This window comes from Temnothorax americanus, unplaced genomic scaffold, assembly GCF_048541705.1.
Source record: "Temnothorax americanus isolate GAGA-0224 unplaced genomic scaffold, ASM4854170v1 Scaffold13, whole genome shotgun sequence".
NCBI classification, from domain to species: Eukaryota; Metazoa; Arthropoda; class Insecta; order Hymenoptera; family Formicidae; genus Temnothorax; species Temnothorax americanus.
The window spans coordinates 4,510,001-4,533,497 of record NW_027509264.1 but is presented as its reverse complement, the minus strand read 5'-3'; the positions used below and the strand labels follow the sequence as shown (position 1 = coordinate 4,533,497).

The 23,497-nt window shown below is 41.2% G+C and overlaps 2 protein-coding genes across 9 annotated transcripts in view; both read left to right on the top strand.

The window, feature by feature from the left end:
* The first annotated feature begins 799 nt into the window (after positions 1–799).
* Positions 800–6,265, top strand: Zip88e (Zinc/iron regulated transporter-related protein 88E). 2 transcript variants are annotated; one of them, XM_077400139.1, is made up of 4 exons: positions 800–1,684; positions 2,924–3,299; positions 3,682–3,849; positions 3,987–6,265. In XM_077400139.1, exons 1-4 carry the CDS (start codon positions 1,305–1,307, stop codon positions 4,194–4,196), a joined length of 1,134 nt encoding a protein of 377 aa, XP_077256265.1. In that variant the 5' UTR covers positions 800–1,304; the 3' UTR covers positions 4,197–6,265. The 2 variants fall into 2 exon arrangements, with proteins under 2 accessions (XP_077256265.1, XP_077256266.1); XM_077400140.1 differs by lacking the exon at positions 800–1,684 and adding an exon at positions 1,705–2,651.
* Positions 6,266–6,601: 336 nt separating this feature from the next.
* Positions 6,602–23,497, top strand: part of LOC143894065 (dual specificity calcium/calmodulin-dependent 3',5'-cyclic nucleotide phosphodiesterase 1) — a 100,042-nt gene continuing 83,146 nt past the window's right edge. For 3 of the 7 annotated variants that reach the window (XM_077400112.1, XM_077400108.1, XM_077400103.1), the window contains exon 1: positions 8,399–8,530. In XM_077400112.1, the coding sequence (XP_077256238.1) occupies positions 8,416–8,530 (115 nt within the window). In that variant the 5' untranslated portion in view covers positions 8,399–8,415. Of the gene's footprint in view, positions 6,775–7,505; positions 8,531–17,232; positions 18,199–23,497 lie in introns of those variants that run through there. The other 4 variants (XM_077400111.1, XM_077400109.1, XM_077400113.1 and 1 more) reach the window with 4 other exon arrangements.

Here is a 23,497-nt window from a genome sequence, read left to right as displayed (position 1 = left end):
TATAAACTTTGAGCCTCGAAAAATTCGAGGTATATAATATAAATATATATACGTGCGCATGGCACATATGTGTGTGCGTATGCGCGCGCGTTTATTTTTTTTTTCAAAATGTGTGAAATGAATTTTGTTTTGTCCGCGCGTTTATCCGTAATCGTAGCACCATGCGTGGCCGCTGCTTATCGCGATCATGCGCAACGTCATTGAAACCGCATCTCCAGAGATGTAGCGCAGCTTTGTCAGCTATACGTCTCGTAAAATGTTTCCGGCACGATCGCTTATCGCTCGCACGCGCGAGTATTATCGCCAATACTATTTCTGTGTATTATAACTCGATTGCCTTGATCGTTATCGTTACGCGTCCGTGCCCGAAGCGTGAAACGCGACGCGGACTTGATCCGATCGATAGGAAATTTAATAGCGGATTCAGCGCATTATCAAGATTTTAAAATATCTATACGAACGTTCGAGAGGTTTTTATCCCTTTCCCTCTCTCTCTCTCTTTCGTCGAGAGAAATCCCTTCCTCGGGAACGGGGCAAAGTTGCGCTCTCATCGTCTCGCGTTCGATAAGCCAAGATCGGAGATCGGAGCTATAGACGGGGGTGTAACGTCATACATCATACGCGTATATATGTAACGTGTACCGCTACTACCGCTAGTCAAAGTGGTCAAAGTCACGTGAGACTTAATTATGTACAGCAACGATAAAATCGTAGCGGAGTAGCGGACTCTCTCTCCAACTCCAACGTCCACGTCGCTATCGATATGCCAAGTGTTGGTTTCTATCGGCGTTATCGGAACGTCGGCGTCGTCAGCAGATTAGGGTCGCGCCTTGAGACTCGAGACTCGAGACGTCGCGAGACGCACACTCGCGAGTCCATCGTGCCGTGAGCCGTGAGCCGTGACGCGACGCGCAACCTCTATTCCCTGCTCTTCGATATTCCAACTGTTCCTCAAAGCCTTGTCCGCCGTGGGAGGATCGAGATCGGTGAACGTTCCGCGAATCCGTGATCCGGTGCTGTCGGATGAGCTACCATACGGCTACGCGACGAAGAAAGACAGGTTCACCAGCCGCTAGCCGCGTCAATCGTCGCCAAGCGCTACCAGGCGCTACGCATCGTTATCGTGTCACGTCCCTGTCATCGTCACGAACGAGACGAGGATAGGGACCGCGAGATATTGCGCGCGCGCGCGCGCGCGTGAGCGCGCGAGACCTGAGAGGCGTCGAAAATCGTAAAACGGAGCAAGAATACCTAACCGAGAGAGGGAGAGACGATAAATATTTCAGAAAGTTGCCACGAATGCCATGTTCGGCAACGCCGCGCAAGCGAAGCTGGCGTCGATGGTGCTGATCGGCGCGGGCAGCTTCGTCGTCGGCATCGCGCCCGCTTGCTTCGTCTCGCGAGCTCGCCATCTCCAGCGGAAGCTGCTGCTTTCCTGCGCCCTGTGCTTCGGCGCCGGGGTCCTCCTAGCCACCGCGACGCTTCACGTCCTGCCGGAAGTGCGCCACGGCCTACCGGCGTACGCCGAGCTAGTATTCTCCTGTGGCTATCTCCTACTGTATTTGGTCGAGGAGGGCGCGCACTATTTCTGCCGAGGCGGTCGTCACGGGCCCGAGACGGCCGCGGCCGAGACGGATTCTCGCTCTTCCAGGCTTACAGATTCCAGGATTGCGCGCGAGCGAGGGTGGGTACGTGCCGTACGAGACGCGAGGCCGGAGGGAGCTATGTCGTAAAGTCACGTAACGCCCGTCGGCAGGTTCTTCTTCGGGAATCGGGACGCGGCAATGGGAAACGTATTCACGACGCAAAGTGTGGCGAACGCGAATCACGCATTCTTCAAGATTATTTTAAACGTGGCGCATCTCGATTTATTTCTCTATATTACGTCTATACGTTCCACGTGATACGTTACGCGTGGCGACGACCGCAGTCCCCCTTATCGTCCGTTATCATCGAGACACGGCTTTTATTCGCGATAAATCACGAAATTCTCAAGGCTCGTCGTAGAAATAGAAAAATCACCAAGTATAGGTACCTACTCGCGCGCGTGTTACGTTTGAATTTTTTTAAACTATGATCTATATAATTATAAATATTTGTCTAATACCTACGAGCTGCAATATCGATATATGCACGAATATAAGCACGAGATGCAAACGTTTCATGCCACGGAGAACAAATAATACAACTGTGATACGCACGTATGCAGCTTCAAGCTTGAATGCTTCAATGCTTGATATAAATATGTAATATAATATTGTAAACGTGTAATGAGAAAAATCGTTCACGATCGTTGTATCAGAGATGATACGTTCATCGAGAGGGTTTTTCAACACAAAAATTCGCCTTCCCGTCGCGTTGTTGCGAGAGACGTTTGGCGATATAACGCTAATAGAATACGATACGCGTACTTTTAACTACTCGGCTTTGGTCGGTTGAATGGAGTTGAACGTTGTCGAAATAAATTCTGACGTTACGAACGGCAGCGCGATGTACGATGTACTTACGTCGTGCAAACTGGACGGTCGTCGCTCGCGCAACGCGCAACGTCCAATGTCCACGCACACCCGAATGAGGTCTCGATATCGACTTGAGATGTTGTCTAGTCTCAAGATTGCCATCGACGCTCGACGATCTTTCTATCCGCTGCGGTGAGCGTCGAGGTCGATTACGCTCGAATTTTTCGTGATCGGCGCAATATTTGTTCGCGTCCAACCGTTTATTTATGCTCGAGTCAGCTACTTGAAAGCTTGCCCAACATTTTTTTCGCCGATACGGTCACGTATGCTCTTTACGTTCTGGTCTTTGTTTAACGTACCCGATTTTCTCACCGCTTATTATCTCTCGTTTCTCTGCATGTACCTTTGCGTGGATCTCGGTTTTGTTCCCCTCTCGATCGACGTACGTTTATCTTGAATTTCAGTTGTACGAACTGTCGGACGCACTCCCATGGCGTCGGTTACAACGCCACCGCGCAAAACAGCGTGATCTACGTGCCCGAGGGCGACGTGAGGCTACCGCTCGACTATCGACAAAATCCTCTTGGTAATGGTAATGGTAATGGCAATGGTACGAGCGCTAATAATGCGTGGACGTTTAGTAGTTATGGTACGACGCGATGCGTCGCGCGTGACCGTCCGTCGAGGTCCGTGAGTGAAGAAAACACATTTTTGTGTCGTGGAAACCACGGCGAGCAGTGTACCGATGCCAACACCGGTCTTGCCGGTCTCGCCCTTGCCCTCACTGTACACGCCGTCCTTGAAGGACTCGCGATAGGATTGCAGACGAAAATTGCCGAGGTATGTGGTATACGTATATACTATCCCGAATCCCGCGTACTATCCAGAGTGATAAATTATAGTGATGAGAATAAAGGGACAACGTAGAGTTATGGGATACCTAATAATAGCACAGCGAATGGAGCTGCGTCGAGATTGTTTCCGTGTTAAATTTGCATTAAATTTGCATTAAATTCGCATGATTTTTAAATGTGTGTAAATTTAATTATGGGAAGAGGGGGGAGACACCAGAGAGAGAGAGAGAGAGAGAGAGAGATAATTATACAGAGTGTATCTCATAACATTCGTGTGAAACATCTCGTAATCTCAACTTTATCGTTAGATTTTCTAATAACGTTCGATTTCGTGTGCATACGATATTACGTAAATACGCTTTTTTCAGGTGTTGTTATTAACCGGAGCGGTAGCATCGCACAAGTTTATCGTCGGCTTTTGCTTGGGGCTGGAATTAGCAGGAGTCAGCAAATCAGTCCTTAGACTGGTATTTGCGATATTTCTATTCGCCATCGGATCTGTCATCGGAATCGGCATCGGCATGCTGACCGTTCAGGTGAGAAAAGACTCGCGTGTCTCTTTTCGTCTCTCTCTCTTCTTCGACAACGTTTTATTCGAATATCGTCGGACAGCGTCAACTTACGCGTGGAAGAACATATCTAATTCTAATACGTTTATTTCGAATGCACTTAGGTGGATACAGATTGGTCAAAGGTGATCGTGCCGATTTTGCAAGGCCTGGCAGGTGGAACTTTGCTGTACGTTACCGTAAGCGAAGTTCTCCCGAGAGAAAGAACGAGATGGCACAAAAGTTCGCGCAGCGTTGCAGGCATTTTACAATTTCTATCGGTAGTCGTCGGATTTGCCGTCATCTTTCTACTTAACACGTACATGGGCGAGTGAATCGCGCGTTATATTCCAACGTTGATTAGGCACTGGCGTGTCAGATGAATCGCAAATACATACCTACTTCGAACGCGAGTCACTTCGGGCATGGTGCTAAGCATAAGCACACCGTGTATACTCTTACAAAGCTGTGCGCGCGGTATGTACGTACACCTGGAGTAGGCGTTGCACCGGAACGTTAGATACGTTGCCAATCAAGTGTCCGACCGTTCTCTCCGCGTTCTCCGAATCTGAGAATACACGAAGCATCGTACGGAGTCTTTATACGTGTGCCGCAGGTCTTATTTCTGCAATCCTGATAATTTAATACTTTAATAATCACGTTGACCGATGTAAACGATACGTACAGCTTTATTTCTACTTTATTGGTTTAGATGTAACGAAATTAAAATCGCGATCCAACTTTTTAAACGCAACAACGATGAATGACTTATCAGTAATTTACGAGTTTTTGCGTTTTTAAATATCGTCCGTATAAATAAAATCCTATAAATAAGAACGTCCGCGATACGTGGACACGTTATTTTATAATCATATATAAGATAAGTTACGTTCCGTTCCGTAAAATTACGCCACGCGTCTTCAGAGAATCTTATTCAATGTTCTACAAATATAACGGTAGCGACGTCTTTGTTGCTCTATCGTCGATTAGAAATGTTACGTACCCCCGAGACGTGACAAAATAGCGAGAAATGTCGAGCTTTTTTTTTCGCGCGAGGCACGGGAAATCGAAAGCGAGGGACAATATTTTTTTGCTAGTTTTTTTCAAGTTTTCTTACGTCGCTCTGAGATGATACTTGGTAAAAAAAAAAAAAAAAAAAACGCCTCTTTCTTCTCGACCGCGACTTTGTTCCACCGCGCCGCAGTCCTCGCACATGTTTTCTCCGTCAAGTTCTTTCCGCATAAACCAGCGGCACGTCCAGGAACGGACTCGCGTCATTATCATTAGCGACGTATTCGAACGTAAAAACGAACAGCTTTAAGAGGACACACGTATAGCTGAAGCCGTAAGAGAATATAAGTCTCGTGATTATAAGAGAACGTTGCGGATATGCCATGCATATATACACTTAGCGCTTAGTCGACAAAGTATGTTACGGTATTGTTGTTTATTAAAGGCGCAATAAAATAATGACGATTAATAAACGCGCGACGAGCAAAATTAATTTTTGCTCGCACGTTTATTACAATAGATATAGTTGGAATAGAATTACTTAATTTGATTCTTGCTTCTTTTATCAAGATGACTGAAAAACTCTTTCAAAAAGTTTTACATAGTTAAAAAATATTAAAAAGATTCTATTGCAAATCGATGAAAGGGGAAAAATCGGGTTTCGGGTTTCGATAAGGCGAATATTGTGTCGCAAACGGCAAACGTGGCGAAAGCACTCGCAATGCAGCTTTTATACGTGTACCCGTGGAAATGTTTATCGAATTTCACGGCAAAATCTTGGTCAGCGACTACATCGAAAGGTGGCTGCTCTCGACGATCGATAGTGCACGGAGGTAAATCTTTATATCGGAGTTTACTACACAGTACATATTTATATCGCATTTTATCATTCTTTATAGGATCACGATAAAAAACTCGCGCGTTTCTTCATTAAAAAATTTAAAGTTGAAGGAGCATTAGTTAGCTCGGGGTGTGGGTGTGCGTATGCGTAAGCTTCTCTCTGTACGTCGGTCCGCATAAAATAGGAAACTTGGATGAACGTTCACGAGACCCGTCGCGTCGTCGGTAGCCTACTTTTTCTCTCTCTCTCTCTCTCTCTCTCTCTCTCTCTCTCTCTCTCTCTCTCTCTCTCTCTCGCGCGCGCGCGCTTCGTCGAACGAACGTACGTTCGACAAATGGACCTTGTTGTCGCCGGAAACGACAGCGTTCGAGTGCATTTCACAGAGAGCTTATATAGGCGTGCCGATTAATCTCTTTTTAAAACGTCGAAGCGCGTCTCGCGTTTCTTTCGCGGAGAAGAGTTTATTCGCGCGCTCTAATATATATGTTCTATATGTATAATAAATAATATATGTATGACATATAATAAATAAGTAATACTCTCGAGACTTGAGAGCACCCTGCATCTTATAAATCACGTATAACGCAGTATAAAAAACCACGTGGGATTTTATATAGGAGTGCTCGTCCGCGGCCTTTGTTGGAGGCCATCTTAACGAGCATGCTTAGTTTTTTCGATATTTATACCAGGCTCGAGAATGTAGCGCGTAGCTCGAGAATGACGCTTCGCAACGCTACATAAGTATGTATGCTACGTCAAGTTTAGTTCATCATCAGCGCGCATCACGCGCATGCTGTCGTGCGAGACCTGACCGCCATTTTTGTCTCTCGCGGCGCGCGCGGCGCGCGCGGCGGCGGCGGCGGCGGCGGCGGCGGCGGTGGCGACGCGGCGTGCGTCCGGTGCGTCTCGTCGTCGCGCGGCGATGTCGCACCGCGTTCCGTCACCGTGTGATTTTTATCAGTTAACAGTGACCTGTGCGCTTTACCGAGTCAATCGCGAAAGTATAGTCGAATATGTAAAGCGTGACGAGCTAGGCGATCCTGGCGATCAGATTCACCTATGTGTGTATCCAATCTATCGATATGTCGATTGACGCGATTGTCGTTCGTACGCGCGTTCGTATTTGCACGATTATTTCAATGTACGCTTTGAAAAGGCTATCGTGAGGTACAATACTTGTCAGTCGTCGGTCACGCGTGCAACGTAAACGGTCCAATAACAATCGTCGCGAGAATAACGATATAGCGATATATCATAATAATATTGCAATATTAGTATTTGCGCATATGTCGTATAAAATGTATAACATTATTATAATTAAGAATATCATTATATTATCTATACGACAATATGTAAATGTGTTAATCGTGCAAGTGCGCGGCTGATGAAATATCGTTGGCTTTGATATATATTTGATTTTTGATGCAGCATATATGCCATGGTTCGATTTTGGTTCGACCGCGTCGTGAATTTAGTACGACGCGCAAGTCGCCGGTCGCCGCGCGCGTGAGATAGAGCGAGCGAGCCATCTTAGTTTCGCTTTGCGCTTTGCGCGCTCCCGCCTCCCGCGCTAGTCTCGCTCCACACGCTGATTTGGAGTCGCGAATTTATCGCGTTCGTAAGTACGTTAATTACTTGTCGCAACGTGAACAACGTCGCGCGCGGCGCTAATAATAAAATTAATAATAATCGTTAGAGATTACGCGGCGGGGTGGGGTGGGGTGGGGGGGGGAGGATGGAAGCGTCGAGCGATCGTCCACGTCCACGGTACGTAGAATATGGAGCATGGAGCGTTCGTGATATTTAGTACTCGCGTATTCGCGGTGCGCGGTGTGTACACTGTACACGCGCGAATATATATATGTACGTGAGTGCAAATAAATTATATCTCTCGCGCACGTACATCACGCGTCATCGACTAGCTCATATATCCCGCGTGCACCTATATAACCTACCTATAATACATTTGTACTGTCGTTTGTGCCGCAAATGGAGCATTCCGATCGCTATTACAGAGAACAAATAAACGCGCTTCGTTTAAGCTCCTCGCGCATGTAATAAATATAAGAGTATCGATCGAATTAATATATCGAATCGTTTCGTCGTTTTATCGACTCGTAAGATATCGTTGAACGTTGAACGCGGAGTAATCGTATAATACGTTATCGGTTATACGTTATATTATATTATTAATTATAATATGATACATATCGCGCGCGCGCAGCGCAGGCCGCGCAGAGAGTAGGTAAGTAACGTGTATGCATGCGGCATGCGGGTATGCACGTCGACGATTCCGACGATACATCGATACATCGATACATCGATATGCAGGCTGCAGGCTGCAGGCCTGCAGGCTGTGCAGGGCTGTGCGCTGTGCTGTATACGCCGTGTGGCGCGTGTACCGTCTATACTTACTTTAAGGTTACATTAATCTCGTTAGATTAGAAATAAAAGGCCGCGGCCGTGATTCGCGTGACTATACGGGGAGATTCGTAATTAATTGAACGCGGAGCGCTCAAAACGTAAAATATGCCTTTGCGCTTTGCGCAGCGACGCGCGCGCGACGATCGTAACTCGGCAAGTAAACGTAAGTAACGTATATAAAGGGCAAGCGAAACGAGTCTTATTATAAAAAAAGGACACTCGGACTTTCGCGTTGCACTTAATCGCGAGTGTGAGTGTTAGCCCGTAGCCGCTGTATTATGGAGGAGTCGACGCGGTGCCAGAAATCGCCTAGGAGTTGGCGCCGATGGAACAGTTGGAGGATCTGGCCGGGCGGTAGTGCCGCGGCCGGTGCGACGGCGACGGGTGCGACTGGTGAGTAAACGCCTTTTCGTTTCTCCTGCTTTGTTTGTTTGTTTATTTCGCGCGTTATTTTTACATTGCTTTCGCGTCTCCGCTCCGTGGCGCGACAACGATCAACGGTCTCGCGCGCGATGTTTGAAACTTTGAGCGTGATACGCGACGCTCTCGTTTTTATATTCCACGGATAAGTATATACTTGAGTTTGAGTGCGGATATATATTTTATATTCCACTTCTATATATATGTATTGAGCCTTTCCTTTCCGAGAGAAAGGAAAAACAGCTAGATTTTCCGACAAAAATCTTTTACATTTACCGCTTACATTTACGCGCGACCTGCCATGCATTAAGATACATTTTTCGATGGGATAACTAAAGCCGATCAAAGCGGGTGACGTGTGACGTTAATGAGCTTAGTTTTGGACGTGAGAAACGATGGATTTATGATGGAAGCTAAAGCTAATATTCATTATTTTATTTTAACAGTTTTTCAGTTTTACTGAAAAAAGTTTCGTGTTATCATGCTATTTAATTTTGATTTTTTAACACGTTTCCTCACGCTCGAACTCTACGAACGTATTATAGGTATATAACGTGAAATCAAGTAGGTATACGCGATATTTATTTGCTATTTGAGTAAAGGAATATAATATCGAAACGTTTTTCCGTGCGCGCGCGCGCGCGCGCGTAGAAAGGTTGTTATTTTTATTACACGGTACAATAAATGGAATACACGCACCCCCTTGTACTATTACCGTCAGCTTTATTGCTATATCAACGTCACTCTCTTTCCATTTATGAGAAACTCTAACTACGTTAACTGATCTATATCTGTTACGTTATCCTTCGTCGCGTCACCTGCTCTTTTACAATTATTATCAAACAAATATTAAAACCAACGTTTAAAAATGTAGAAGAATCTATTTCAAAAAAATATATGTAGATATTGTACCTATATCTCGGAGCAAATACAAGACCGTAAATTGTTTCTTTTGAAAAAATTGTCCGTTGAAATAAGATGGAAATGAGCGTTGTCTTTGTCTGGATGGATTTCATCCTGGATTAACGCGATCGCATCCCCGCGGCGATAGTTAAGTCGTCTCGAGTTATGACGGCAATTAAGTGTTGCGCGACGGCAAGGTTTACCTTGTAACTAACTTCCGCTGACCGTTCACTGGTTACCTTGGTCGCGTCCGCTCATCGGTTTACTCCCCGTGGCGAGATTAGCTCGCGCGCGTCGATTAACTTAACGCGGTCGGAACACCGCTCGTCGTTGGTATGCTCAGTGGTCAGCATTTATACGTTATTTAATTTATGTATATTTAAAAATATGAATACGTAACAGTAATATCTTTTTCATAGCCACAAAAATGATTAATAAACTTGTTCAACTTGGAAGAAATAAATTAAATCTCACTGCGCACAAACGAAAACTGTGAAAATTTAATTTTATCTGCACGTACTTATTACAAATAAACCACGTAATGTTACTTATAATTCGATGGAGATTAAATATGAGAATTGTATTATATCGGTAACGCCACGTGTCATAGACTCGATGTATAACGTCTTCAACAGCAATTTATTCGTTTGTAACGTTACGTGTAATATTTCTGCGGCACGAAATATCCATATTATTTAATATATTGTAGATTGAAAACAAAAAAATCTTATCCAATGTGGATTACCGTGCGGAATAACGTTCTGCGCGTCTAGCGCAGACGTTGTGCTCGCACACGCTGCGTTGTATTACATTTGCCCGTTGATACGAAATTTGTTTTATGCCGAACAACAGGACGCGTCGTTACGGAACGCTGTTCGATATCTCGTCGTTTATGAGATCGAAAATAGAACCGTTGATGAGATTTTCTGGAGAACCATCGGGCGCATTAATGGGCGACGGCCTGTGCTTTTAAACGATGTTAACCCGACATCCTTTCTCGCCATTAGGAATACCAATGAAGGCGTTCTTCGATCGGATCTCTCGAGGCCCTCGCTTAGACTCTAATATCTCGGCACAAAATGCCGAACGGAGGCGGAGAATCCGAAATAAGAGAGAAAGAGAGAGAGAGAGAGAGAGAGGGAGGGAGGGAGGGAGAAGGAAAGGAAGGAGGAGATGCTTTTCATGTGAGGGTGCTCGAAAGGATGAGAAAGCGACGGCGTGCGAAAGAGAACCAGACGTTGAGAGGTATTTGTTAATCGGTTTGCAGGAATTCTCAATATAAGGGAGAATAATGAACAATTCTTATGACGTCTGCTTTGTGCTCTCTCTCTCTCTCTCTCTCTCTCTCTCTCTCTCTCTCTCTCTCTCTCTGCTGTAGCAAATGATGTGCAATCTCAAATCATCCACGTGTTATTTGTCACCTTTCCTGTTCGAAAACTGAAATATCCGTCAACTGCGAGGAAGAAGACAACTTTTGGAGTTTGACATCAAGCTGTCGTCGGTGTGCAGTTTCACTAATTCTGCTAGCCTGCTCGTTTCTATCCTACTTTCCAAAAGCACTTTGGATTTCCCTAAACAACGTTCGTAAACTACATCGGGATTTATTTGTCCGACGTGGTTTTGTCTAAACTTTCCGCGCGTGATGGTTCTAAATTTATCTTTCGCCTCGTCTTTCGCTTTTTATTCATCAACTTGTAATCGATGACGGTTGAGGGATGATCGGCCGCGTGAATATAAAAGGTAGCTTTATATTCATATCTTTTTTGGCGAGAATTATTTATCGCACGTGTTGAACACGCTCTCTTTTGTCAGAGATTTGACAAATCATTTATAGAATGAGACGCCCAAAATATCTCGTCGGTTTGTCATTTTCCATCTAGTAACGATCATTTATAATATATATATATATATATATATATATATATATATATATATATATATTGTTTCGCACATCGGGATCCCAGTACAACGTGCCCGTTGAAAAATGGTAATCTCCCGCAGTGATACACGAGTTTATTATTCCGACGCAAAGTGCTTGCTGCTTCTCTCCGAGTTCCGTAACGTCTCCGTTCCGTATTTTGGTGAGTGGGAGCGTGGCATATGTACGATACATGTATATCGTCGTAGAAAACTCATTAAAAGCGCGCCGCTTGACCCTTGTGCACGGGTTATTAATTGTACACGTCGTGAGTAGCTAGCGGTAGCCAGGAAAATAGTACATGCTTGACTTGTGTCGGTCGCGGGAAGAAAATTATTCACTTGTGCACGTTTTTCTTACATTGCGCTTTGTTATACTGCGACACGTACACGTTACCTTATCTTTACATTTACATGGATAACGTCACACACGTTCAAGTAAAATTCAGCTTATCGTTTTCCCATCGTTTAAATATCGATTTACGTTCGATCGTGAAATGTTTTTCATTGTCTCTTACGAAAAATAAACGTTTTGACATGTTCAGTTCTTTATTTTCATCATCCACACGAGGACCGACTGAAGAAAAGAACGCCTTTGAAATTCGATGAACCGAAAATGCATCGTGGATCAAATACGTAGGGTATGCAACGTGCGACGTGTGCTTGGACAGGTGTTCGTTTCTGACGTCATCGCGGTATGTATAGAAACGTTGTCTTTTGGACATCATAACGTCGGTCGGGATATCCGAACGTTGTTACGTTCTTCGACGCGCACGTTAGCATTTATTCCTTGAGTTTATGATTGTGACGTATCTATAATTTTTATTACAACTTGATCTCTAAAGGTTTGCAGTTCTTACAGTTCCGAACACACACCCACACATCCACACACACACACACCTATGCATGTACATATAGGTTTCATCGTTAAAAAAGTATACGTTACACCGCGTGAAAAAGTATATGAACTATATGTTGCGTGCACGAGATAGCTCCCAGCTCTACTTCGCTCGCGCAGACTTTTTATACACGCGTATATACATGCAGTTTTTATATTTAGGGACGCAATCGATCAGAGCCTTTTTCAGAGCCATATTTATGGGACGTACGGTAGTTTGCTGACGTTTGTGGCAACAAAAGCAACGAACGTTCGTTTATATTTAAGTTATCACCGAGAACGTGCTCAAATATCGATCTTGCACATATACGGACGGTACGCTACGTCAGTGTCGATATCACGCGCTCCAAGATGGATGGAATGTTATTTTATTACATAAAACAAACACGCGAACGAAACAATCTTTTGTTTCCTTTACTTATATGGATGGATTCATCCATCACGCGTGGAACACGTCGCGTTGTCCACGTATTGTATCGCGTACCATAATATTTTAATCGTGAGACGTTAAAGGTTTTTAACAATATAAGTGGAACGTCAACGACGCCCATTGCACTTTCTTTATAACCGTCGACGGTTAAACGTACGTTTTTACATATAACGTAACACACATATGTTTTAAAATATATCGCGCTAAATGAAAGGAGCTTTTCAAGAATAAAGTTTCTTGCAGTAGGGGTACGTATCTTTTCATATTAATTTAACGTTAGTGCTATTGAACGTTTGACGGGATAGCGAATAATCGTTCGACACAACAGCCACGTAAAACTTTTTATAATAGACGTTTCTAGTTGAATATACCTTAATGTTATATATATATACGTTTATGTCGCAAGCGTAATATTTTTCTCGCAGTATTCTGGAGTTACGCGTGGCAAAGTTACGCGTGCAATGCCTTCTTTGAATCGACTATCGTAGAAAGCGAATGGCGTGTATTGCTGACTTGCGAATATCTTTGTCAGTCTAGGAATAGCCATCGCGAGCAGGCATATTATTATCTTTGCCATTAAAACATCCCCTTTAGTTAGCATTTCACCTTGCAACGAGGACAAAGTATCAGCGTATCTCTCCGGCAGAGTCGATCTTACACGTCGTTGCTCGACAAAGTGAACCGACACCGTACACGTATTAATATCTAGGGTCCGTGGCTGTCACCCTCTCTGTATTTCTTCCTATCATGCTGCTTTTAACGCTCCAAGTCTTCGGTTCGCTCGTTGTGAGGGAGAAAGAGGGGGATGAATGGGAGAGAGAGAGGGAGGGAGGGAGGGAAGGGGGGAGAGAGAGAGAGAGCGAGAGAGAGAGAGAGAGAGAGAGAGAGAGAGAGAATCCTATCATGACTTTGAAATCCGTGCGCTGAACGACAAATAAACGCTCGTGCAAAATTAAATTATGTTGAAATGCGATTGTATCGATTGTGCGATTGAGATACGTGAAGCAGCGTATTTGTAAAAGCGTTCTCGTTATATCGTTGTAGGTATAAACTGCGTCTTCCGCGATACGAGGTAGCTACCGATAGTTCATTTTATTATACGATATTGCGCACGATATCTCAATTTTAACGATATAAATTTTCGTGATCACGTTGAGAATCTGACATTTCTTTTCTTTTTCTTTTTTATCAAAATGACGAGATGACCATATTTTTCAGGTTACAAGCGATTAAAAATTGCAAAGTTTGGCGAATAAACGTACTGGATTGCGATTGAATAGATTCCCTTTTGGGAAAGCTCTTTGTATGTATTCGAGGTAATGGAAACGTTGCGAAATGAAAGGGGAGTACGAGAAATATCGGAAACTTTGAACTTGTTATGTTAATCATCCTTTTCTTCAAAAGTTAACGTACGTTTCTTTCAATATTATTTTGACCTGAAAGGTTTTTCTTTGCGCTTTCCTCTTGACCTAAAATACTCGCAGCTCGCGGTGGTCTTGGATAGTTGATTATATCATTTGTTATTTTTATATCGCATAGATCACCATTCCTTTCGCCTTTATTATATAAATGTACTCGTATATGTATGTGCAGGCGACTCTGTGGCAGTCTGTGGGTTCAACTCCACATGTTATCAATCTCCATACTTTTTTTTTCATCTATCTTGTTGCATTATGTGAGGAACGTTCGATTTTTATCATATTTAAATTAGCTACATACAATTTCCTATGCGATAAAAAGCGAGATGGCAGCGCGAAAATAACAAGAGGTATTGATGAGATCACGTTAACGGTCTTTTGATAATACATATATGAATATGCAGAAGCAAACACATTTATATTTTAATGATCATAATAATTATTGACTCAGCGCGGACACCGTGTTTTTGGAGCACTCACCCGGATATACCCTGGGATTTTTAAGTCCAAAAGGTTTTTGAAAGCGTTTCTGTGTTACAAAAAATCTATAAAAATGAACGTATCATCTTCAAGGCTTTAAAAAGCCTGATTTTTGTATATTAGGCTGGAACTGTTGCATTTTTTTTTTTTTTTGGGCGCTGAAGCCATTCTCGTAGAAATTATAAATGAAAAAGGCCCACGATGTCTGCGCAGGGTTATAATGGGGATAATTTTCAGTGATTGTAAATATAATTTATGTTGTTAGCAAATTATTACTTTATTTATCCAATAGTTTGAATTTTCCTCTCCACTTGAATTTCTTTATTAATACATCTTGCATATCATTACAAGTTTTCGTTCTCTTTATTTAACTTTTATATTTCTCTCGTGCTCTCTCTCTCTCTCTCTCTCTCTCTCTCTCTCTCGGCGTAGTTGCAAAAAGGAAAATCCATCGGTGCTCATACAATTGACTTTTTCTAGAAATACCTATCCCTTTTCCTTTTTTTCACGAAGATCTCCACATAGCCGAATGGACCAGTCGTAGACCGATGGATCTTTAGAGGAACGGAGAGATTCGTCACCGCGTGCGCACGCATATCAGATTTTCGCGGGATTCGTCGTCGTCGTCGTCGTCGTCGTCGTCGTCGTCGTCATCGTCGGCGGCATCGGCGTCGACGTCGGCGTCGGCGTTGGCGACGCGGCGCGGCGCGTTACCGCGTCCCGCTCGCTCAGCCGGCGCGGCGGTTCGTTCTCTCGGGATCGTCAGTAGTCCAACGACATTCCGTCGAGGTGCATCTACCTTATCTACCCCAAGACGCCTCGTTGTAGTCGGGTGGTAGTCTTGCCGTATATATCCTCCTCAGCACACATCACCACGCGCGTTACCTACAGCCTACAGCTCCGAGTTCGGAGCGAACGAACGTTATCTCGTTCGCACGCGTTCAATGCCTTAACTCTTTGTCACCTCTTGTTTTACCCTCGGTCCCTCGGTCTCTCGCGCCGCTCTCGCTGCCTCTATTGCGTGTAGCCTTTCTATTGTGTGTAGCCGCGTGCGGAGTGTACTCGTGTTTCTTACGCTTCTTCTCTCCCCACTACTCCTCTTCATCCACCATCCTTCGTCGTCCTGGTGTGTATGTACTCGTAAGCTCTTTGTTTTGTCAGTGAAAGAAAGGGGGAAAACAAAGAAAAAAGAACCAGTGGCTGTTGTTACTATTTTTCTAATAATCTTTCTTTTTGTTCTTTTTTCTGTTATTGTCTCTACTGCCCCCGATTCGAAATCACTCTATAGTTACCTAAAAGCTAAAGACGTGAAACATCAGTTACGAATGGTTTTTCATTTGACACGGAGTCTGTTATACGTGTGACGCGATTTTCGCGCGTTAATTCTCGTGAATCGTCGGTTTACGTCCCTCGTCACTTTCTCGTACCTGCTACGATTTGCTCTTCATCGATATTGGTCACGTTTTTCTTTCTCGCTGGGATAACACTGGGATAAGATATTCTCTTTATATGTATACAAAATAAAAAAATCATGATACACAAAAGAATTTCAAACGAAAAACAAATGCAACGATAGAGAAAGATAGTTTATTTTCGGGCAGATCATATCTTGGCGAAACAGTATTACTATATTTCTGACGAATCGTTTATAACTACATACTTGATCGATGTGCGCGTCATTATCTTTCTTCTTTCCGCATTTTTTAAATTTTGAGAGTTGTTTGAGATTTTTAGAGAAAATTTTTGTTTACGAGTTTTAACTACGTTATAAAAATTTATAAAACTAATTAGACATTTAAAAATTTCTATATATTACGCAATATTTCCGTACGAGTCTATTAGGAAATGTACATTTCGCATCTTTCACGACTTTGTTTTGCACGTCTCGTCTTCAAAGCATTTCCAGAATTGTGCGTTTCAAACGTTAACGTGGCTACCGATGTATACATATATATGTATATCTAACAAAAGTGTATAAGAGAGGACTAAGAGAATGAGAAGTAAGCTTGTCACGTGTAAATAAAATGTTGTTATTATTTATTTCGCGAGTGATCTAAGCTTTTTGAAAGTAAACTTTAATTTTATTATACGTATTTGATTTTACCTTGACGTGATATTTCTTTTTGGATTATTCATCACGTTGTTCGTATTATACGGCGATTTTTTTATTTTATTATTGATTTTTATTAAAACCCACAGAACGTTATTTATAAGTAAAAGAGTATATTATTTAAGAGCAGATACGTTAAAACTAAAAAAATTTAGAGGGAGAGAGAGAGAGAGAGAGAGAGAGAGAGAGAGAGAGAGAGAGAATGTTGCGTGACTTTCCTAACAACTTTTCTGAAAGCGTCGAGCATACGCGTTTTCAATCCCAAATATCCTTCACACACACTCTCTCTCTCTCTCTCTCTCTCTCTCTCTCTCTCTCTCTCTCTCTCTCGTCATATGAAGACGATTTCGGGCAGATTCCAATTTGATCCTTTTTATACGGCACTCCCTATCTTTGCGTTAATGATCCACAACTGTTTTTCCAACTGCTGCAATAGGCGCTGAGAGGTGCCGGTTGAACGGCATTGACATTTTTCACATTAACAATATGTATTATGTTTTATATATATATATTTTTTTTTTAACATGTGATATAAATTTCCAACATCTATCTGCGAATGCATCTTCCACGGTCATACGATGATTTTTGTCACTTAATTTAGTTGAGCACGTGATGTCAACGTGTGCTCTCGAAACGTATCTAAAATATTGTAAAACATTACTTCATTTGTTTTCTTAACGTTATTTATTCTATTCTAAATATAATCAATTTTTCGATCGAAGATCGAATAACTCTATTAAAGAAATAACTATTAAATTGGAAGAGAGTGCGTAGAACGCGCTTATACAATATTATTTTTCAGCATTTGATTAAGATTTGACTTGATTTTATACCATCCGAAAGTCAAGACAAATATTAACACGTTTATTTCGACGTTAGGTATGCGATCGAGAAGGAGATAACTATATTATGCATAAAGAATGAAATGCATATCTATATGAAAATGCATACATCATTGCGCATAAATGTCAAATTTGTTCGTATGTAATGTGATCACGGTACACATTATAGACATTACATTAGACTCACACCATGTGACGCGATGGACCTTTCAGTTTTCCTCGACTTATCACGTTTCCTCGACCTCTTTCTTCGTGATACACGTTGCATGATCTATCGAACAGGAGATAGACGCGCACATCGAAAGCGCACGCATACATCAATCCGAACGTTTCTTTTTGTCGCCAATGGTTCCATTAATTTCGGATTTTAATAACCCGAAAAAGAACGGTTGATCAGTGTTTGGAGCGAAATACTTTTATTACATTATTACGTATTGGCGTCCTTTGAGCAAATCTGGCATCGGTGATTAGTTCGTTTGCGACAGATGCGCATACTTTTCGAAAAGTTGTTAAAATCGATACACGCGCTTCGGCTCAAGATTGATCAAAGTTGGAAAGTTTCGTGATGCAGTGATTCAGAAAGACAGTGTTGCGCTTACCTCTCTTCTTACGAAGGAAATGGACAAGGACAGGCATGTACAAGGTAAGGGAGCTATTTTTGGATGCTGTTCTTATTTCCGAATACCATCGATGACCTATCTCAAGCCATCACGTATCTCGTCCTAATAAAGATAAGTCTCTCTTTTCTTTTCCTTTTCCCTCTTCTCTCTCTCTCTCTCTCTCTCTCTCTCTCTCTCTCTCTCTCTCTCCCCTCCATTCCTTCCTTCCTCTCTCCCTCCATCCTTCCTTCCCTCTCCGTACTCTCCATTCTCTGAGATTTAAACGCAAGATAAATGTTCCTTCCCCGAAGAAAATGTTCTGTTTCGATGGCGTCTCTTTGTCATCATGTTTCACCTACGTGATGGCTTAATAAAAGAGAGAAAAGAGACATTTCATTTTTTATTAGCAATATATCGTCTACACTAGTCTATAGTATTTCGGTATCTACGTCTTAATCTCAATTTTAGATAGATGTTTTGAACATCTCCTTAACAAATTGAAAAGCGATCTAAAAATTTGTTATTATCAAATTAAAGACAAAGATTTCTTCGAATATTCTATTATAGATAAATATATAGATAGTATTTCAAAGTTTGCTAAGTGACTTAAAAATCACATCATCACTCTATATCCATACACATGGAAAATTCAATATTTTTACACATTTTATACGATATTGGTTTTTAAGTAATGAGAGAACGTGATTTTCTAAACACTCAAACACATAACATGTCAATCGTTAATCTCCCGCGGCGGTTAAGAAATTTTAGGCTTTTAAATGAGGTCGGCGTTGCAAACATCCGCAAACAAGCGCAGCTCACAATCGTGAGAAAGTTCGTGGATGGTCGGCACTTTTCGGAGTCGTTCAATCGACTCGTACCAATGATGAACTAACATTGTAACTATATGAAAACCGCCAACGAGACTTGTTTTCGGACGTATCTCGCTACGTAAAATAGTGAAACTTTAATCAGTATACTACTATAAAGATTGAGCTTCCGAAAAGAATAGAAAGAAACTTTTGCGCGCGTCCAATAATGAGTAATATTTTCTATAATAAGAGTAATATATCAACAAGGAAACGATAACACGTTTTATCAGAAGCATGAGCCGTAGCATGAGCATCGAACGTAGGTATATGTTTCATTTATGAAAGTATATCGATTATTTTGCGTCCTCGCTGTTTGTTCGGTCAGGTGAAGCAGCCGCTTTTTCAACTAGAGCTAGCATTTAGTATCTTAGTGTATCTAGTATAGCGTGTATCTTTTCCGGTTGCCGCGTCGCAGCGTTATCGGACAGAATGGATGATCGTGTCAATAAGGCGCGAAAATAATCTCTTCGTGTCATTTGTATTAATAAAATCGTATCGGTACAATTTCGATACACGCACGTATTATTGAGCAATATATATATATGTGTGTGTGTGTGTGTGTGTATATATATACATAGAAATATGTATGTATTATATGAATAATATGAGTAAAAATATACAGCGTGTATTTTCGATGAGTTACGATGGCAGGAAAATGTCTATTCTTCCAAATTTATTGGAAAGTATATCGATAACACGCGAAGAAACGTGACTGAAAAACCATCGCGCGGTTTTTGTGAATCGTTTTTTTCGACAATGATGCATGTATGTTGAAATTATATCAGGAAATGTATTAAACGTGATACCAAGCTCATATCCGCCTAGATTTCTTCGCTTGCATTACTACGTCCTATATTATGATATGTTGTTGGTTCGTAATATTTATTCTAAAATTTTTAATTATTGTTCAAGGTACGTGTTTGCAAAGAAAAATAAGATAAAATTGCCAATAACAAGGAAAAATAGCATTGAATAGTATCAAAAGGTTAAGGACTTTTTTAAGACCTTCATTGGAGAACTCGGATAATTTTTAATTATCTCCATATCTTTTTAATCTAAATATATTTATATCAATATGTGTATATACAATATATTATTCAAGAATGTTTATCGCACGAGTTTGACTGTTGTGAGTTACAGCGTACGTTTTCACGTACGAAAAAGGTTACAAGTAGGAGAATCTGATTATCTGGTAACGATGTTTTCAGCTCCACAAGTCGTATCGGAGCAATAAATAAACATCATACGCGCTAGGATGGTATTTGTGATTTTTGTATACGTTCACGGGAACAAAGTGAACTGCAGTCGGGCTTTGATAATCGCGGGAAAGCAAAGGCGCGCTGTTAATACGTTACGCTGAGTTATTGAGATTGTTCCACGTAACCGCAGTCAACTTAGCGTATACCACGCGTTAACTTCCCAGGCAACTTGTTTGTGTCACTGATTTTGTAAGTTTTAACCGAATCAAATTAACGTGAGTCCAACTATCACACGACTTTAGAAACATGCGAATAAATGAATTATTAAGAGTATATATTCGACTGAATATGCGCTAAGCTTTTGATATAGAGATCGCGGATTTCTATAATATCGTCTATAAATAATGAGATGTCGTATAAATGTATTTCCGGGAAAGCGAATCAATATGAACGATCGCGCGGTGTCGAGTTACATTAAAAAGATATCTTTTTATAATAAAGTCTAAAATCTGAGAATAATCAAGTATTAGTAAGTTAACTAACATTACGTCCGGTAAATCGAAATATACCGAAAAATTAAATTATATCAGCTGATGACAATTATGTTCGAGAATCGAGAAGCACGTTTTGCTATATTCACGTATTTATTTTTGCGAGTAGCAAATTTTAAAATTTTACTAATCATTGATGACTTTTATCTTATACGTGGCTTATTTTGCATAATGCTGAGAGAGCTCATATATTACCATCAAATGCGATTATGAATTATTCAAACGCTTGTAATCATGCACTAATGCACGCATATCCCTTAAAGCGCACACCTCCGAAAAATTACGTAAAGCGCACTGGGGGTATGAGATACCCCATCAGTGTCTTTAAGTATGTACTGTAACGACGCTCGTGACTATTTTATTGCATAACAATTTCTGAATGAAGTTAGAGTCATGTATTTTAAGGATAAACAAAAGTTATAGCGATTTCTTAAAATTAACATTGTTTAAAAAATTATTGAAAAAGACATTTTAATGGGACTTATCAGAACACAAAGTTTGGAGTGGGGTATTCTACACCCCATGTGCGCTTTAAGGGATATAAATATAAATGGCATGCGCGCAGCATATCCCGCAAATGCGTAATATCCATAGTAATATAATTTTAAATAATAATTTTATTTTCTTGTTTTTTTTTTAACTTTCGTACGTACGAGGTATCATATCTAAATTCTAAAAGAGGTATAAAAGAAATATAATTTTTCTTTTTATTGCTAAGATCTCGTTTGAATCGCACATCGTGTTTTAAATTATATCTGCCAAAAATCAATAATATTGTTGAGGTTATCCATAGTGGTCACCTAGTGGGCGCCAGCATTCCTTTGAGGTTTTCTTTGCGACAAAATCTAATATCTCTCCACGTCGACAGCTTACGTCGGTAATTTATCCACTGTTGATGGGACTACACACTAATGTTTTGTCTCGCCAAGACCGGTATTCATAGTCAGATCTTATATTTAAGAATAAGAGCATCTTAAGTTTATCTTTTCAGATGCTACACGACTCGTCTCATTGGCTACGGAGTATCTAAAGATGAACTTAAGACGATCTTATACCTATATATATGTATATAAGATCTAAGACTATATGAATACCGGCTCAAGTCTCATTATATTTTTATCCGTTTTGCCGAATGATAAGAGTGAAAAAACTGAGGTTTTTAAATATTACGTAGTTGTAAGATGTGTGAATAACGTCGTGGTACCATTAGAGTATACGAGAATACGTATATAGTAGGCTGTTATTAAATTTTTCTCTTGTTGTCCGAGTTTGCTTCTGAAAGGCTTTTCGTTTTCTTGATGATTTCAATTTTTGCTTCTCATCTGCCTTTTTACATTTTACGCGCTTAATATGCTTAACGCGTTTAACGCGCTTAACGTTAGCGCGTCCCTTGTTAAAAAAGCTTCTATAGAGTATAGGCCATAGATCACACCAGCCTTTTACAACTTTGTTACGTTCTCGGTCTATACGGGTAGCATTCTTTTATGTTAGTATTTACCCTTTCAGAATGATTTGCAAACGATTCACTGATAATAGGAAAAGTATTTTAATAAAGTTCTTACACAACCGTCGCTCCATGGTTCCGACCGTGTGATAAATTTCTAAAGAATTTGCGTGAAGAACGTGAATTCGATTTAAACGCATTTTGGTGAGATCAGAATACGCGGATTCTTGGAGTAACACTTGATTCATTCCGTTTAACTGTGAGTGCATATACGTACTAAGACTTAAATCGAAAGATCTTATTTACATTGTCCGTCCTTTAGCGCGCCCACACAAAATCACGGATACGGATCGTCTTATTGTTCCACCTACATACATGCGGTATCCGTATCGAACGATTTGTAACGCGTAGCCGTTTCGTAAATTGCTGCATCACGTTGGCACATTCGGAAATTTTACCAAAAATGTATATATCCGTAATCGCTGTTATTTTTATCGTAGCAAGACAAACGTTACGGATTATTTTATGTCAAATAATATTAGTTTGTATCCTTGACCTTTCAAAAAACCCTCGAAGGCATAATTTATTTCCTCCTTCCCCCTCTCTCTCTCTCTCTCTCTCTTTCTCTCTCTATGTATATGTATGTGTGTGCGTTGTTTATTGCAGGCTTGCCAAATTCGTTGCTCGACGTCATTGATTCAGCAACGTTAGGGGGGATAATAAAAAATTATTAAATAAATATAAGATATTTAATTTTATATAACGTTTCTAGATAGTTAATATAATATATTTACACGTAATTGAAATGTAATGTAAGATCCCCGGCGTTATCGGAAAAAACGAAAAGAATTCACATATATTGAGGAAATTGAACACGCATACATAATTATGAACGGGTTGGTGATTGATACGTGAATACATTTCTTCCACATGTTGACGATATGACCTCTGGTTATTGTACGTCAACGCGCTGCGTTTGAGAGGAAGAAAATTATGCATTTGTCGCACCTGCACCGCCGCGAAAGTCAAAGTACGATTAACGTTCGCACGAGATCTCTGCGATTTACCAGAGGGCACAGTATACGCGCGAGGCGAGGCACGATACAATTTTGATCGATGAAGGTGCGAGTGCGCGACGACATTTGAAAGCTTACGTTTTCTAGGAGAAAACGTAATAGACATTGATTTTATGTTGACGTCCGTTTTTTGAGTTAAATATTTGCAAGTTTACGATGCCGTTCTCATGTTTATACATCATTTATATTGTTCTCGGTCTT

Coding starts and splice junctions, on each gene's coding strand:
- Zip88e (XM_077400139.1), top strand. CDS start 1,305: ATGTTCGGCAACGCCGCGCAAGCGAAGCTGGCGTCGATGGTGCTGATC. Junction 3,300..3,681: donor TGCAGACGAAAATTGCCGAG/GTATGTGGTATA, acceptor CGCTTTTTTCAG/GTGTTGTTATTAACCGGAGC. Junction 3,850..3,986: donor TCGGCATGCTGACCGTTCAG/GTGAGAAAAGAC, acceptor GAATGCACTTAG/GTGGATACAGATTGGTCAAA.